Source organism: Phascolarctos cinereus, unplaced genomic scaffold (assembly GCF_003287225.1).
Source record: "Phascolarctos cinereus isolate Bilbo 61053 unplaced genomic scaffold, phaCin_HiC Scaffold_4;HRSCAF=312, whole genome shotgun sequence".
Taxonomy (NCBI): Eukaryota; Metazoa; Chordata; class Mammalia; order Diprotodontia; family Phascolarctidae; genus Phascolarctos; species Phascolarctos cinereus.
Window position 1 is genome coordinate 34,621,264 of NW_027555847.1, and position 17,875 is coordinate 34,639,138.

The 17,875-nt window shown below is 41.0% G+C and overlaps 1 protein-coding gene across 6 annotated transcripts in view; it reads left to right on the top strand.

Annotated features, from left to right (window-relative positions):
• Positions 1 to 14,184: 14,184 nt before the first annotated feature.
• The window catches only part of MITF (melanocyte inducing transcription factor), a 273,400-nt gene continuing 269,709 nt past the window's right edge, over positions 14,185 to 17,875 (top strand). For 3 of the 6 annotated variants that reach the window (XM_021007556.2, XM_021007554.2, XM_078152143.1), the window contains exon 1: positions 14,185 to 14,456. In XM_021007556.2, the coding sequence (XP_020863215.1) occupies positions 14,353 to 14,456 (104 nt within the window). In that variant the 5' untranslated portion in view covers positions 14,185 to 14,352. The remainder of the gene's footprint in view (positions 14,457 to 17,875) is intronic. The other 3 variants (XM_021007553.2, XM_078152144.1, XM_021007561.2) reach the window with 3 other exon arrangements.

Genomic DNA, 17,875 nt, shown 5'->3' on the forward strand with positions numbered 1-17,875 from the left:
GACCTCCTAGTCATTCATTAGCAAGTCCTAACCTGCTTGGGAAGAGTTTTCTTACCACCATACTATCTCTACCAGATAGGTCCAGATTATGTCCTGATAAAGCCATTCAGATGGGACCGAGGCATGAGGCCAAACCTGCATGACCTCCAAACTCTGGATAAAGGCCATTCTGTCTGATCCAAAAGTTGCTTGATAGAGGGGGGTGTTTCAGATTCTGCAATAAAAAAATCTCTCCCTCACACTGCTCCCCTCACTGCTCAATTGAACGTTAATTAAATAAATAGGCAAACAACTCACAAAAAATATTTAATAATTCAGCAAAATAAATTCCCACATTGGCCCCCTCCAGAAATGTATGTTTCTTCCTGCATTTTTAAGTCTATCACTCTCTAGCAGAATGTGAGTGGCATGTTTCATCGTTCTTTTGAAATTGTGGCTTATCAGAATTCTAAACTCTTTCAAGGTTGTTTTTCTTCACAATGTTATGTGGTATAAATTGTAAACTTATTTCTCCATGATCCACTCAGCTTCTTCCTAGTTTCCTCTGAAATTGTTCATTTTTTGTCCCTGCTTGTGGCATTATAATATTCCATTCCATTCATATACCACAATTTGTTTGGCCATTCCCCAGTAGAACGCTCCCTTAGTTTCCAGTCTGGGGCTACCAAGAAAAGAGTTGCTATAAATATTTTTATGCATGTAGGTCCTTTCATTTTTCGATTTTGTGGGAGAGTAGGAGTGGAACATAGGCCTAATAGTGGTATAGCTTGATTAAATGGTATAGACAGTTTAGTAACTTTGGGGGCATAATTCTAAAGTGCTTTTCAGAATGGCTGTATCCATTCCCAGCTTCATCAACCATGCACCAGTGTACCTGTTTTCCTATAGCCCCTCCAACATTCGTCATTATCCTTTTTTGTCATCTTTGCTTAACCTAATCTGTGTGAAGTGGAATCTCAGAATTGCTTTAATTCGCATTTTTAAAAATTATTAGTGATTTATAGCATTTTCCCAAGTGATTGTTGGTAGCTTGTATTTATTTCTTTGAAAACTACCTATTCATATTATTTGCCCATTTATCTATTAGAAAATGGCTCTTAATCTTATAAATTTGAATCAATTTCTTATATATTTTGGAAATGAGACACAGGTTGTAAAGATTATTTTTCTTGTTTCCTTTTAAGTTTCACTACAATAGATGTGTTTATGCAATGATTTTTTCCAATTTTCTATAATCAAAATTGTCCTTCAATGCTCTCTATCGTTTATTTAGCCATGAACTCTTCCTCTATCCATAAATCTGAAAGGTAATTTCTTTCTTGCTCTTCTAATTTGCTTATTATGTCAACATTTATGTCTTAAGTCATGAATCCATCTGGAGTATATTTTTGTACATGGTATGTAATGTTGGTCTTTAACCAATTTCTGCCAAACTTTGACGTTGTTCAGTAATTTCAGTTGTCTGACTCTTCATGAACCCATTTAGGGTTTTCTTGGCCAAGATGGAGTGGTTTGCCATTTCCCTTTCCAGATCATTTAACAGATGAGGAAACTAAGGCAAATACGGTTAAATGGCTTGCCAAGGGTCACACAGCTATGTCTGAGGTCAAATTTGAACTCAGGTCCTCTTGACTCCAGGCTCTGATGCTCTATCCACTGTACCACCTGGCTTCCCCTTTCTTCCAAACTACTGTCTAGTTTTTCTAGCACTTTTTACTGAATAGAGAGCCCTAGTAACTTGATTCTTTGGGTTTACAGAGAACTCTGCTATTGTGTTCACTTGTTTCTGTGTGTTGAGTACCTAATCTGTTCCACTTGTTGACCTCTCCGTTTTTTAACAAGTAACAAATTATTTTAATAATTACTGTTTTATAGAATGATTTGAGATCTGGTACTTTCAGAACGCTTCTTTCCCATTTCCCCTCCATTATTTTCCTTGAGATTCTTGATCTTTTGGGATAAAATATCTCTCTCTCTCTCTCTCTCTCTCTCTCTCTCTCTCTCTCTCTCCCTCTCTTTGTGTATAATACTTTTTTTTCTTCTTTGCATACTTATGTAGGCAAGTCACTTCATTTATGGGCCTCAGTTACTCCATCTGTCAAAAGAAGGAGTTGGACTAAATTTCTGTGGTTCGTTTGATCTTTAAATCTAAAATTCTGACAATATATGACATGGTCTTAAAGATCTTTTTAAAAAACTGTAATCATTTTTGAGTAGCAAAAGAGGATTCTACATGAAACTATAAATCTATTATTTAGAGTTTATTTTTCTTGTTATGCTTTTTAATAAATTCAGCCTGTAACTTCCAATGCTGTCTTATTTATGATTCCTTCTGCCTTCTATCATCTTCTTAGCATTTAAAAAGCTTCAATGACTCTCTTTTCTTTTTTTTTTGGAGAGGGGCTGACTCTCCATTTATCTCTCTCTCTCTCTTTCTCTTCCCATCAAAACCAAACTTTGTCAATATTTCCAAATTGAACAAGTCTGAAAATTTATGTTTCATTATGTGCTTTGAGTCCATCACCACTTTGTTAGGAGGTGGGTAGCCTGTTTTGCCAGCACTACTCTGGAATCATAGTCAGTCTTTGCATTGGTCAACATTCTTAATTCTTTCAAAGTTGTTTATATTTACAATGTTGTTATTGTATAAACTATTCTTCTATTTCTGCTTGATTCACTTTGCATCAGTTCATACAAATCTTCCTAGGTTTCTCTGAACTCATTGTTTTTGTCATTTCTTATGGCACAATAATATTCCATTGTATCCATATATCATAATTTCCTCATTCACTCTTCAATTGATATTTAGTTTCCAGGTCTTTGCCAATATAAAAAGAGCTGCTATAAGTATTTTTATAGATATTAGTCCTTTTCCTCTTTCTTTGGTCTCTTTGGGATATAAGTTTAGTAGTGGTGTCTCTGTATCAAAAAGTATGCACAATTTAGTGACTTGGGGGCCTAGTCCCAGATTGCTTTCTAGAATGGCTGCACTTTTCTGGTGGTAGTCTTCAACAAGAATGCATTCATGTAAGGGTTAAAGATGATTCATTAATGTCCAAATGCAGTCCCACATGATGCCTTAAATTATTTTCAGATACTTTCTGAATCACTACATGTCTATACTGTGACCAGATTCCAGTCCTTGGTCTTGTTAGCTAGTTAAACAAGACTCAGCCACATTCTTTCTTCGCTTTCTTTTTATTATTATTATTATTATTATTATTAATTTATTTTGATTTATCAACAATCACTTCCATAAGCTTTTGAGTTTTAATTTTTTTCTCCCCCTCTCTTCCTCCTTCCTTCCTCAAGATGGTGCGCAATCTGATATAGGCTATACATATACATTCCTATTAAACATATTTTAACATTAGTGATGTCGTAAGGAAGAATTAGAACTAATAGGAGGAATCACAAGAAAGAGAAAACAATACAAAACAGAAAAAAAAATAGCAAATAGTATGCTTCGATCTGCATTCAAACTCCATAGTTCTTTCTTTGAATGTGGAGAGAATTATCCATCATGGGATCTTTGGAGATGTCTTAGATCCTTGAATTGCTGAGAAGGGATAAGTCTATCAATGTTAGTCATCGCATGATGTGGTTGTTACTGTGCACAATGTTCTCCTGGTTCTGCTCACTTCACTTAGCATCAGACCATACAAGTCTTTCCAGGTTTTTCTTAAGTCAGCCTGTTCATCATTTCTTATAGCACAATAGTATTCCATTATATTCATATACCACAACTTGTTCAGCCATTCCACAGTTGATGGGCATCCTCTCAATTTCCAATTCTTTGCCACTTTCTTCACTTTCTACAAGCCATGTTTCTGCCAGGTCAATATTTTTACCAAATGAATCGAGCCCTTTTTCCATTTCAATATTTTGATTGCACGGAAGGGAGCCAGGAATCAGGAGTTCATTTTGTTATTGAGTTATTTTAGTCACATCCAACTCTTCAAGACCCCATTTGGGATTTTCTTGGCAAAGATACTGGAGTGGTTTGCCCTTTCCTTTTCCTTCTCCAGCTCATTTTAGAGATGAGAAAATTGAGGCAAATAGAGTTAAATGACTCCCTCAGAATCACACAGCTAATAAGTGTCTGACGCCACATTCTTCAGGTCTTCCTGACTCTGGGTCTGGCACTCTATCTATTGCGCCACTGTATTTACTGCGCCACTTAACTGCCCCAGGAATCCAGAAAAGTGTGTTCAAATTCTAGCTTGCTATTTACTGGCTCAGGGTCCTTGGGCAAATTGTTAATCTCTCTGAGGCTCAGTTTCTTTATCTAAGTGGGGATAATAAAACTTATACTACCTCACAGAATATGTGAAAAGATATAATAAGAGTTTACAGTGTTTTGTTACAGTATGAAATCTATGATTTCATCAGTGAGAGAACTCCCTCCCACCATAGCCCAACTTGTCAGCTCTCTAAGTAGGTCTTAGACACTTGCCTGAGGGTCAGAAAGATTTAGCAACTTGACTGTTGCTCTCAGAGTGAATTAAAGGGACAGGGCAGGATTTAAATCAAGTGTCTATTCCTTGACTCCCTCCCAGTTATTATAGGCTGCTCCAGAATAGGCCACACTGTCACATACAAGGGAGTTAAATAACCACATTTGGACATCAGCAGTGGCTTGTTCTCAAATCCAATCAGAATTTTGTTTCTGAAATCATTTTGCAACTATTCAGACTGGTGTATTGCCTTTTTCCTAGTTACTAGTCCTTCATTCTAGTTACTTTTTTTTTTTTGGTTAGGCAATGGGGTTATGTGACTTGCCCAGGGTCACACAGCTATTAAGTGTTATGTATCTGAGGCCGGATTTGAACTCGGGTCCTCCTGAATCCAGGACCAGTGCTCCATCCACTGCACCACGTAGCTGCCCCTAAGTCCTTCATTCTAATGACCATGCCTTTATTATCAAAATTCAAAGTTTTTATTCTAATTTTCTGATTTATTCTAGTCCCCATCTGATTATCACACCTCTTACCAGGCCTGTGCTTGATCACCTGTAAACCAAGAATGTGCTGGTAAATATCTAACAACCAGTTCTCCAAAAAACTGTGCAAAGCACACACTTTTCAGTTTAATCTGCATTATCAATATTTTCTCCATCCCTTTCTCAAGTCTAGACCAGAGGTGTCAAACTTAAATGGGAATGGAGTAGACTGAATTAGCATATAAGGGTCCCTGTGGCGTTGACTAAGAAAACCATAAGTCAACATTATCTAGGTTCTATTATATATTTTTATTTATTTTGTTAAATATTTTCCAATCACATTTTAATCTGGTTCTGCCCCATGGGAGTGTTGTGGGCCTCATATTTGACACATCTTGTCTGAACAATCAACCAAACAGGAAACTAAACCCTGATTTGTAGTGTTTGCCAATTTCCAGGTGTAAATGCTCACAGTGAAAATTTAGCAATCTCTCCTAAGCCAGTAGGAGTTGGCTCCAGCACACCCTGCCAAGTTATAACCTACTCTTTTGGCTTTGTGCTTTCTTCTGAACTATCACACATACAGCAGATTACTCTTCAGCCAGGGGTTCTGGAAAATTCTTGGCTTCCAAAGAATCTTATTTATTGATTGATTTATTTGTTTTTTCATTCATTTGTTCCTCTCCCTCCTCCATCTCTCTCTCTCTCTCTCTCTCTCTCTCTCTCTCTCTCATTTTAATATAATCCACTGGTATCTTCTTGACATCAGCAGAAAAAGAAGGCCTCTGATTGGGTGGAATCTCCCTTCTCCCAACCCATTCCTCTACAGTCAACCTGTGAGAGGATATGGACACAAACAATATAGAATGGGCAGACATGGATGCGGTGTGATCTGCATTGGTGGAGGTAATGTCAGTCAACTGGCATTTATGAAGTACCTACTATGTGCAAGGAGTGTGCTAAGTGCTGAGGATACAAAGAAAGGTTAAAAAACTATCCTTGCTCTCAAAGAGGTCACAGTCTAATGAGGGAGATGACATGAAAGCAATATGTACAAAAAAGATATTCATCATAATTTTCTGAATATTTAAAAAATAATCTTATCAATGTCTTTGGTTTATGGAGTCTAATTCAGTGGTGTCAAATTCAAACAGAAACAAGGCCACTTAATTGTACATAAGAATCTCTGTAGACCCATATGGACTTAGAAAACTACACATTAATAACATTATGTTTTGTTGTATTTTTACTTATTTTGTTAAATATTTCCCAACTAAATTTTTATCTGGCTAACTCTGGTCTGATCTACCTTGTGTGCTGTGGGAAGCAATCAATCTGTCATATCATTGGAAGGATTGTAAATTGCTGCAATCCCTTTAGAGTGCAATCTTCTATATAGAATAAGAGTTTATAAACCTAACATACCCATTAGCTCAATGATCCCACTACTAGGATTAACATTACAGTTAGGGTTAGGGTTAGGATTTTATCCTACAGATTTTTTTTTCTTCAACAACAAACATTTAATTTTTTTCTCCCCTACATCCCTATTAGGAAAACTAAAAACAGAAACAAATATATACATAGTCAAACAAAGTAAATTCCCACAATGACCATGTATAAATATATCTCATTCTTCATCTTGAGTCTATTGCCAATATGTCAGCAAGTGAGCAGCATTCTTCATTTCAGTCCTCTGGAATTATGGTTGGTTATTGCACTGATCGGAATTCTAAAGTCTTTCCAAGGTGCTTGTCTTCACAATGTTATTTTTATGGTATAAATTTTTCCACAAGGTTCATTTCACCTTGCAATCAGTTTATACAAGTCTTCCTAGGTTTCTCTAGGATTTTTTTAAATTTAAAAAAAAAGGACTTCTCCATGCCCCAACCTCCCCCCCCCAAAAAATGTAGCTTTTCTGTTTGTAAAGATGAAAAATAAGAAACAACCTCTAGGTCCAATGGTTGAGGAAGGGCTGATAGGCCAGTATAAATGGGTTGCAATCTGCATCATTGGAGTGGAAATTCAGATCAATGAGATCATATATACTTTTGAGTATTTGAATGTAGGCCAATGTATATTTTGCCATAGAATATTTTGCCATAGAAATGAGAACCAATAAAAAATAAAAAGAAATTTGGAAGACATGAAGTGATGCAGAGCAAAGAAAGTAGAATTAGAAGACAAATATACAATTGTTGTAGAAAAATAATAGCAACAAAACTTTCAGAGTATCAGAAGAGAAAATGAATCATTTTGATTATACAAAATAAAAAGCTCTTACGTGAAAAAAATCTAATAAGGCTAAGATTAAGAAGGAAACAATTAACTGGGGAAAAAAATTCTTGTGGCAAGTTTTCTGATACATGTCTCATTTCAGAGATATATTAAGGAAATGATTTAAATTTATAGGAAAAAGAGCCATTTACCAATCAATAAATGATCTAAGCATAGGAACAAGTAGTTCTCAAGGAAAGAAGCTCTCTATGACCAGTTGAAAAGATGTTCCAAATCACTACTAATTCAAGAAATGAAAATTAAAGCAATTTTGAGAGATCACCTCACACCCATCAAGTTGGCAATGATGACAAAAAAGGAGAATGATAACTGTTGTAGGGGCTATGGGAAAACAGGCATATTGGAATTATACTCAAAAAGCTACTAGCAGTACATGACTTTTGACCCAGCTATGTCAGTCCTATGTCCAAAAGAAATTTAAAAAAAAAAGACGAAGTAGTTCCTTATGCACAAAAACATTTATAGCACTTCTTCTCGTGATGGCTAAAACCCCCTGGAAACTGAGAGGATGTCTAAGAATTGAGGAATGATTGAATAAGTTGTGTTCTGTGAATGAGTGAGTTCTATTATGCTATAAGACATGAGGAAATAGATGATTTCATAAAGACATGGAAAGACATAAACTTGTACAAAATGAAGTAAGTATAATCAGAAGAATATATTATGACATTAATATAAAAATAAACAATTTTTAAGATTTTTATAAGCTGATGAAGAATGAAATGGGCAGAACTAGGTGAATAATTATTCAATAACAGCACTGCAAAAACATACTACTTTGAAAGCTGAAAGTTGTACATCAGTACAATGGTCATCCAAGATTCCTGAGGACAGATGAAGAAATGTGCTATCCTTCACAGAAAGGTGATGTATTTAGGATATAGAATGAAACAGACATACATGTGTGTATATGTATATATGTATATATGTATATGTACACATATGCATACATATATACACACATAAATACATGCACACATGCATATGCAGCCACAGAGGGAATTTTATTTGACTATGCATATTTAGTAAGAGACATTTCCCCTCCTTTTTTCCCGAATGGGATGGCGGATAGAAAATAGATTTCTATTAATTTAAAAAAAATTGAAAGTCACAAAGCAATGTCACAGATAGAGGTTTCAGATGAGATCACTGTATTATTAGTTTTATTTACTTGTTTTACTTTGTTACAATAGACTTTTCATGAAGTGGAAAGTAATCTGTAAATGTTTATAAGACAAAACCAAAACAAAACAATAAAACTTTTTTTTAAAGTAGCACAATTCAATTCTATAAGTGTTTATTATACATCTACTATGTTCAAGGCACTTTGCAAGTTTCTGGGTTTGAGGACAGCAATTTCTGCCTTCAAAGATGAAAGAGAGTATGGGGGCAGCTAGGTGATGTAGTGGATAAAGCACCAGCTCAGGAGTCAGTAGGACTTGAGCTCAAATCCAGCCTCAGGTACATATTACTTACTAGCTGTGTGACCCCTGGGCAAGTCACTTAACCCTCATTTCCTCACCAAAAAGAAAAAAGAGTATCAGAAAAGGACACAGGCAAATAAGTAGTTATTTTGTTAAAGTTTATTTTTATTTTATCAGAATATGATTGCGGCATTTATAGTTATGTTTAGAATTTTATTTTTCTTTCTTTCTTTATTCTTGTATTGTTTATTGTCTCCTCTATAGGTATATAGCCTCCTCAAGGACAGTGACTTTTTCAGTTCTGTCTTTGTATACCCAGCACACACTGCCTGGCACATGGTAAGTACTTAGTAATAGCTGATTGCTTGTTCTTATTTGTTAGGAATATTATGTTTATGATGCAAAATCATTGAAAAACAAAACAAAACAATATCCTCATAAAAACAAAGACTGGCCCTTGTGTACCTTCCTTTACCTTTACTTTTTTCTTCTTCCCTATTTGACCTGAGTTCAAATCTGGCCGAAGACCCTTACTATCTGGATGGTCCTGGGCAAATGATTTAATCCTGGTTGCCTTTTTTTGGTGGGGGGAGGGGATGGTAATTTAACCATTTTATTAATAAAGCCAGCAGATTACTAAAAGGATAGTTATTTGGCCGTCTGTCATAGACTGAAGAGCCCTAATGGCAGTGGGGTCACAGTTTATATGCCCTTCAAAGAGGAGGTGATCCTGAGGGATGCCTAATCACCTCTGATTGGTTAAGCAATGGGAGGTAAGCTATCTTGGGGTACTTGACTTAGGTCACTCAAATCTTGGTGGAAGAGATATCAATTTCCATATCACTTACCTTGATAATAGGGAGAATCAATATTTTCCCAGGCCTCTCTGAACAAATACTAGGAGCAGGAATATATCCATTAACCAAAACTTAGAATTTCTTTTACTGTCTGATTAGATCTTGGCCTGGGTAAATCTTTAAGAGAGATTTCCCATACTGGTTGATTTCTGGATGAGGAAGTAGAAAAGGAGAAAAACATTGGCCCTAATAAAATAGTTGTTAAACGTAAAAGAGAAATATTCATTTCACACATTCCCCCAATTGATCCGAAATGAGAGACAGTCTCCTCAACAAATCTCTAACTGATATTACAAACATTTCATCAAGGTTTCTTAACTATGAGACATACGATGGATAACAACATGAGAGGGAAAAGGGGTGAAAGTGATCGATGCATTGACAAATTAAAGGGTAGTCCCCTTTGGTAAGCAGACCTTACAGATAAGAGCTGCAAAGGGAAAAAGTAAATAATAAAAAAAAATTGTCCATTTAGGGCTCAGAAGTCTCATCTCATACATCTCATGTAGGGAAAAAGACTTCAGCCTTCATTCAAGCCAAATTAAGTCTATTCAGCATTCCTCAAACAGGCCATTCTCATCTTAGCCCAGTCCCTCTCTTTCTGGAATGCCTAAACATCACATATTTATCCTCAAATACATTAGGGGAAGGATGCCGGGCTGTTTTCAGTCATCTTGATCTATATCTTACCACTGGACCCAGACGGCACCAGAGGAGAAAGTGAGGCTGGTAACCTTACACAGCCCTGCCTCACTAAAATCCAATTCATTTGCAAGTCAGGGCATCACCTTCCACATGTCATGGTTCCTCTTTGAGAATGAAGGACAAACAACAACACAGAGGAAGGAGCATAGTAGCCACAGACCAGGCATCACAAAATGAACTGCTGTAAGCCTAATTAAACTCACCCCATCATGCTCATGCCTTCTCATCTTCTGTGATTCTTACATTCTAAAGCAATCGGTATAGAGCTCAGGCTGTTGACCTTTGACACTCCTCCTCCATTTCTACTACACGATGTACCCACCTTCTTTTCTGGTCATATATTTCCTGGAAAATAAAAAATTAAACATATATGCATATATGTATGTATACACATACATCCTTATGCTACTTCTTACAGGTAGGTCATTGTTGGAAATATGCTGTTGACTTTCTTCAACTAACATTGTTCTCTGGGTCATGTGTAACTGTAGTTCTCTGGAGAGAGTGGTATTCCAAGATTTACAACCATGCTGCTGGTGTTCCCAGAAGAACATCTGTGTTTAAAAAAGAAAAAAGATGGGCTTTTGTGGCACTTCGCAGTCATTGAAGTAGTACTCCACAATGCCCCAAATCTAATACAACATGCTCTCCTCCTATTCAGCTCCTATGGGGAGTCCAGATGGAAGAGGGATTTCATATAGATAGGGAGATTCTCTAAGCACCTCATTTAAAAAAAATGTACTTTCTCATATTAATGATCTTTAAAGGTACATGTCTTATCTTCCCAACAAGACAGTAAGTCCCAAGAGGGCAGGGGCTATGTCTTATGCATGATTGTATCCATGATGTATAGCATAGTATCCTTTATGTCAGACTCAAATAGAAAGGAGAAAGGGCACTAAATAGTACCTAAGGACCCCTATGGGTGCATTTTGAATTAGAAAACCACATCTTAACATTATCTTTGTTTTATTGTATTTTTATTTATTTGGTTTAATATTTCCCAGTTACATTTTAATTTGGTTTGAGCTGCATGCTTGACACCTCGGCTTTATATACTATTTTTTGTTGTTTTTAGTGAGGCAATCAGGGTTAAGTGACTTGTCCAGGGTCACATAGCTAGTATCATGTGTCTGAGGCCAGATTTGAACTCAGGTCCTCTTGACTCCAAGGCCAGAGCTTATCCACTGCATCACCTAGCTGTCTGGGTATTTTTTTTCTATGGTCAATTTTTTTTTATCAATGGTTAACAGTGAGGCATCCCCTAGTTAGAACCTACCTGAAGGAGTAGAGGATTGTTATGGAGACAATTTGAAAACGTAGTCCTGAACCCAGAGCAATCTCCTTGGAGTGCAGGCTGGAATGGAAGGGAGCTATCATCTTTAGCTTTCAAAGGCCTCATCCTTAGCCAAAATTGGGGATGACCTTATGAAAGTAATGTCAATCACTCCCTGATTTAAATGGCTTCATTAGGGATTCTAGAACTTCAGAGCTCAACTACTTCTCTCTGCCCCCTTCCTCTCTACCAGGATTTTTCTCACCAGAGTTCCAATACTTGGGGATCTGAAAGGGAGACAATCTTTTCTATCAAACCAATCCACCCTATTGTAATCTAGTTAAAACCACAGCTATGGGAAGGGATCAGGTTTGGGCCAGATCCTAGAGTGTGACCTTGATGTGTATTTCCATTAAATTAATTCATATATTCAAAATTTTAAGAAGTACCTTTTGCACTTAGGGCAGCTTAGTAAGCACAGTAAGAGGTAGGGCGGGATTTGGGGGGGTGGTGTCACTGCAGTACAACAAAGTTTTTAAGAGACCTGGGTCCATCATAAAATGTAAGCTTCTTGAAGGCAAGCACAATGGATGGAAACGACGAGATAGGTAACTTGACACAGTGGGAAAAGCACCGGATGTGGAATCAGAGGAGCTAGCTTTGCATGCTGGCTCTGCTATTTACTCACTGAATGAATGACCTTGGGCTTCCTTCAAGTCCCAGCTAAAATCTTGTCTTCTACAGGAAGCCTCTCCCCATTCCCCCTAAATTCTGGCCTACTCTTTTTTGATTGTCTCCCAGTTATCTAGTCCATATCTTGTTTGTACTTGGGTGTTTGCGTTTTGTCTTCCTCATTAGACTGTGAACTCCCTGAGGGTAGGGTCTGCCTCTTGCCTTTATATCCCCAAGCACCTAGTAGGTGCTTTGTTGACCCACTAACTTAACATCTCAGGGCCTCAGTTTCCTCATCTGTTAAAATGGGGGAGGTTGGAGCAGATGGTCTCTAAGGTCCCTTCCAGTTTTAAATCTATAATCCTAAAACAGGTTGCTGTCCCCTAGTTTAGTGGCCCAGTACTGGTGGGCCTGGTGTCAGGAAAGCCTGAGTTCAAATACATCTTTAGATATTTACCGGCCCAGCGTATAACCCTAGGCAAGTCATTTGATCTCCATTTGCCTCAGTTTCCTCAATTGTAAAATAAGGATAATAATAGCACCTACCTCCCAAGGTCGTAATGAGGATAAAAGGAGATACTATTTCTAACGTGCTTAGCACAGAGCCTTCCCCTGGCCCTCCTCCCTCTCCCCCAATTTGCCAGCTTTTTTTGAGGCCGACAATAAATACACAGTACCTGGAAAACAAAGGATGTGTAATCTCTGCAGATTCAGGCTCTGAAAGAGATAGATTCTCTTGGTAGATTAATCAGAGATGATGCTTTAAGGAACTTTTTGATTGAAAGAAAGAACCCAGTCTTAGTGTAACCTACCTCCGCCAGAGAAGTCTGCTGGAGGAGATAAGCTAGAATTGGGAGATTTGCCATGCTGGGTATGTGCGCAGCGCCAGAGCAGTGAGGAGCAGAAATGGACAAATGTGGGTTTATACTCTACACTCATCACACAAGATCATGGATTTCGAGTTGGAAGGGACCTTAAAGGGCACCTTGTCCCACCCCCTCATTTACAGCGAGGCCCAGAGAAAGGAAATAACTTGGTCAAGGTCACTCAGGTAATAAACAGCAGAGCAGGCATTAAAATCCAATTCCCCGAACTCCAAACCAGTCCCTTGTCGACTGAATCTCCCTTCTTCCCTGCGAGTCTCACTGGAGGCCAGGAACAGCTGCCAACTCAAAAATTAAAAGGAGGCGCCAGCATTCTGTTTAGCAACTCCGCTCTTATGCAGGAACGAAAGTTTCCCTTAAAAGTTGAGATACGTTTGAGAGCCGGTTTACAATACGACTAATTGGGGAAAAAAGAAAAACAGTAGCTTGGGCTGCTGGAAAACAAACAAACAAACAAACAAAAACAACACAGTAGGGGGAGGGAATTCACAGCGAGGTCGAGACAATAATATTCTTCATCCCGAAATTGCTGAAGGTTCTTTTCTCCTTGTCTTTTTCTCGTTCCTGTCCTGAACTGGGACAGCTAGATATTTCGCGGCAGTACAGCTACCCTGGCTGGCTCGGAGGAAGTCCCTTTGATTTTAAGGCACGACTCAGTACTCCCACTTTTTAAAGAGCCAGAACCTCCATCCTCACTTAAAAAAAACACAAAAAAACGGATCTGCATTGCCAGCCCAAATATCTGAGCCCCAGAGGGTGACTGCAAGTGGGCAGACTGTAACTCCCATTACTATTAAACACTCAAGTTTCAAACCTTGAAGCGATAGACAGAAGGGAGAAAAAAGAAGGAAAGGGACAGGGAAGGGGAAGGGGGGGAGGAGGGAGCCCCTGACATTGACAAAGAGTCTAAACAAGAGTTGCACACGCTGGTGTCCACTACGTTGCCTGGGGCCGCTCGTCCTGCTGGGACTTGTAGTCTTCGGGGGAGCCACTTCCCGGGCTGGCGGGGATAGCGGGGCCCCGGGTGGAACTACAGCTCCCAGGGAACGCACAGAAGCCCTCCCGCTCCGGGTGAGAGTGTGTAAACTAAGCGAGCCCGAGGGAGCAGGGGAGGACAGGGGGGGAGGGAGTGGGCTGTGGCTGGCACTGCGAGGGGGCGCCGGGCGCCGTCCCTGGCCCCTCCCCGCCGCGCCCCGGGCTCCTCGGCTGTTGCTGCCGCTGCCGCTGCGGCTGCCGCTGCGCCTCGGCTCGTGCGTGCGCTCCGCTCCAGCCGGGCGCCGCGCGGGCAGGAGCCATGCAGTCCGAATCGGGGATCGTGCCGGATTTCGAAGTCGGGGAGGAGTTTCACGAGGAGCCCAAGACCTATTACGAGCTGAAGAGTCAGCCTCTGAAATGCAGGTGAGTGACAGCTGCCGGGAGGGAGGGAGGGAAGAGGAGGACACTTCTCTTTCCTAGCTGGAGGGAGGTACCCCTCTCCCCTGGAGTGCCATGGCCGCGTCCCCCAGACAAGGACAGTTAGTCCCCTCGTGAAGGACCCTGTGCCCTTGCCCCAAGGCGGAGGAAAAAAAAAAAAACTCTCCCCGACACTGTCCGGAGCGTAGATTGGCTACGCTGCCAATTTGGGGCCCCCAATGGGGAAAGCGCGGTTGTAGGTGACGCCCACCTTAGAAGAAAGAATGCACCTGTGAGGAATGTTGCTGTCCTGTGGGCCACCCCGCATAGAGAACGCACATCTGGGGAAGGTTACCCCCCCCCGCGCTTCTCCAGATGCATGCCAGGGGGATGCTATCCTCCCACTTCTTTGCAGGGAGGCATGTTGCCCTTACTTTTCTGAAAGGAGTATACTTCTCTGGAGTACTTTGCCCCCTACTTTCCTGAAGGGAGGATGTATATCTGCGGTGCTTTGCTCCCCCTTTCCTAAAGAAGGATGAACCCCCCACTTTTCTCTAGGGAGGATATATAATTGGGGTGCCTTTCCCTTGTTTTCTTGTAGATAGCATGAATCTCTGGGAGGGTGGGAGACTGTGTTTCTTTCCTGCAGGAAGGATTCAGTCTGGGTTTTGTGCCCCCCCTCCCCCTTTCCTCTAAGGAGGATGCATATCTGGGGTACCTTGCTGTCCACTTTCCTGCGGCATGTTGTCTCAGTTCTGCAGAGAGAATGAATATGTGGGGTGCTTCACACCCCCTCCTCCCATCCTCCGCTTTGTAGGCAGAGTTCACATCTGGGGTACTCTTGCCCCACCCCCTCGCTACCTCGGAGAGAGCGAACATCTGGGGGACTGTCTTGCCCAAGACCATTCTGCGATAATAGTTCTCCCCATCCTGTCCCCTAGTGAGGACCTTGGGACGCCCCCTTCGGCCAGGAGACCCAGGCACTGGCACATGGGAGGGTTGGGATCCTAGGTGAGGTCGGGAAAAGAGTTTTCAGAGGCTCGGATCTGAGAGTTAACAGACGTCTGGTTTGGAGACCCCGCCCCTGCCAGAGAAGTTGGGAGTGTAAACTGGGGCCACGGACCCCAAAATCTAGGGAAGGGAGTGATGGAAGAACCCGAGAGTCTTCTGTCTGAACCGAGCCTACTCTGGAGCCTGGGTGGGAGGGAGCCGTGGCAAGGGGGCGGCCGCCAGTTCCTTGCCTGTCAGCCCCCTGGAGTCCTGCCCCTCCGAGGAAACCCGCCACTGGCAGCCTGCAGGTGAGTTTTGCTCGGGCTCTCCTCCTCCCCATCTTCCGGGTAAGGTAAGCCTGAGGATGGCCAGGTCGACTGTGGGGTCTCATGGAGGTGTGTTTTTAACTCAGTATTCCCCTGGGGAAGGCTCAGCCTACTTGGCTATGGTCAGGTCCTCCCATTCCAAGCAGCATGTGAAGAAAGTGATGTCTTTGGGCTTCTTGGTTCGAAGGTGGGGTCCAGCTTTGAAGTCTCAGTTTTTGTTTTGTCTCTTATTTCATCCCAGCAGAAAACTGCTGCCCTGGCAGTTTGGGGTTTGCAGAGAGGTGGAATCGGGTTTTGAAGGGGTCCAGGTGATGGTTTCCTCTCCCTTTGGATGGAGAAACCCCCTTCTTCCTGGTTGCCACCTTCTCTAAACCCTTTCCCACCAGCTTCTCTGGACTGACTGGGTAACCATCCTTTTGAATCTGGCACCTTTGACTTTGATGTGTCAGTTCCGATCTGTCCCCCACCCCCCTCCCAAGTCCCAGCGTTGAGAAAGTGGGAGGATGGACTGTGGAGGCTGGGGTGGCTGAAACTGTGCTCTCAATTGCAAGATAAGATAAGGTGCTTACTGGAAATTTTTTAGCTTCTGCATCTTCCCTTCTCTCCTGGTTGCACCCTTCCCCTCCCCACTTCCCACCCCCAACTGTTAAAAGCTCCCGGTGTGGAGCTGGCTAGTAGTGAAAGGCAGAGGGATAAGGAAGCAGTAGTGGAAGCCAGACCCAGCCCCGGATATTGTATAATAACCCCTGCCACCTTCTGGTGGTGGTCTTATTTGGAAGAGGAAGGGGGTTGGTGCATGTTCTAATGGGAACTGAATTTATTTTCCTGATGGATTTAGCAAGCTTCTGAATCCAAATTGTAGAGGAGAAATCAGTGAATAGTACGCCCAGCAAGCAGTGCTGCTGAATCAGTCTGTTTATAAATGCTTAAAAAAGAAGATTGGGAAGAAATGTCATCTGAGGTTAGTTAGGCATATAAGCCTAGCATTGGGGTGAGCCTAGATGTGTGTGTTTGCCTGTTGGGGGCGGGGATTCAGGCTGGTGTTGTGTGAAGGGTATTGTTGAGTATTCTCATGGGGAGCTGTTGTCTAGCCTTGGCTGAAGAGATCAGCGACATATAGGTCCAGGGCCATTTGCTTTCTTTGCTGTGATGAAACATGGCCTAGAGAGGGAAATTGAGTTGGGGTTCTGTGTATATGTGAATCTTTGAACAAGTTTGTTGACTGGGCTTTTATTTAAAATTACATGAGTCTGAAAGAGTAAAAAGAAGACCATATTTGGAAAAATGACCAATTCAATTTAATTTGAGATAGACTTATGGAAGTGCACATACCAGGCAGTGAGGATTCCAAAAATGACAACTGCCCTTTTCCTCAAGTAGCTTCCATGTTCCACAGAGATGTGTTCAATAGATCTGGGGCCTACACTTTTTCAGAAACTTAGTTCTGAAAGTTGGCTGCTGCTATCATTTAATTCAATCACACAATCCATCAGCCAGTCAACCAGCATCTATGGAGCACCTGTCTTTGTACCTACCACTGTGCAGATAAAGAATCAAGTGAATCTCTTGGGCAGGGGAAAAGGGTTGGCAAATGGCATCACACATTGGAGTTAAGAGGAAGTACAGGGCAGAATGGTAGAGGAATTAAATTTAAAAAGTCGTCACAAAACTTGTTTCTGGAGCAGATACATGTTTTTGGAAACCAACTAGCAAAATAAAATCTGTGAATAAGTACATCGAGTTGTCAAAAATTCCCTGTAAGTCTTCCACAGTTTTGTAATGCATTGTCATCTATATCTGTTGTGTTATTTTATCAGGGCCTCACTTGCTCAGGGTGTTTTCCCCCTCCCCCGACCTTTTTTGTATCCTATTCTTGCCTAAGATATCTTTCTTTCTTTTTTCTTTCTTTTCTTCCTTCCTTTCTTTCTGTTCCTTCCTTCCTTCCTTCCTTCCTTCCTTCCTTCCTTCCTTCCTTCCTTCCTTCCTTCCTTCCTTCCTTCCTTCCTTTCTTCCTTCCTTCTTTCCTTCCTTCTTTCCTTTCCTTCCTTTCTTCCTCCTCCTCCTCCCCCCTTCTCCTTCTTTTCCTCCTCCTTCTCTTTCCTTTTCCTC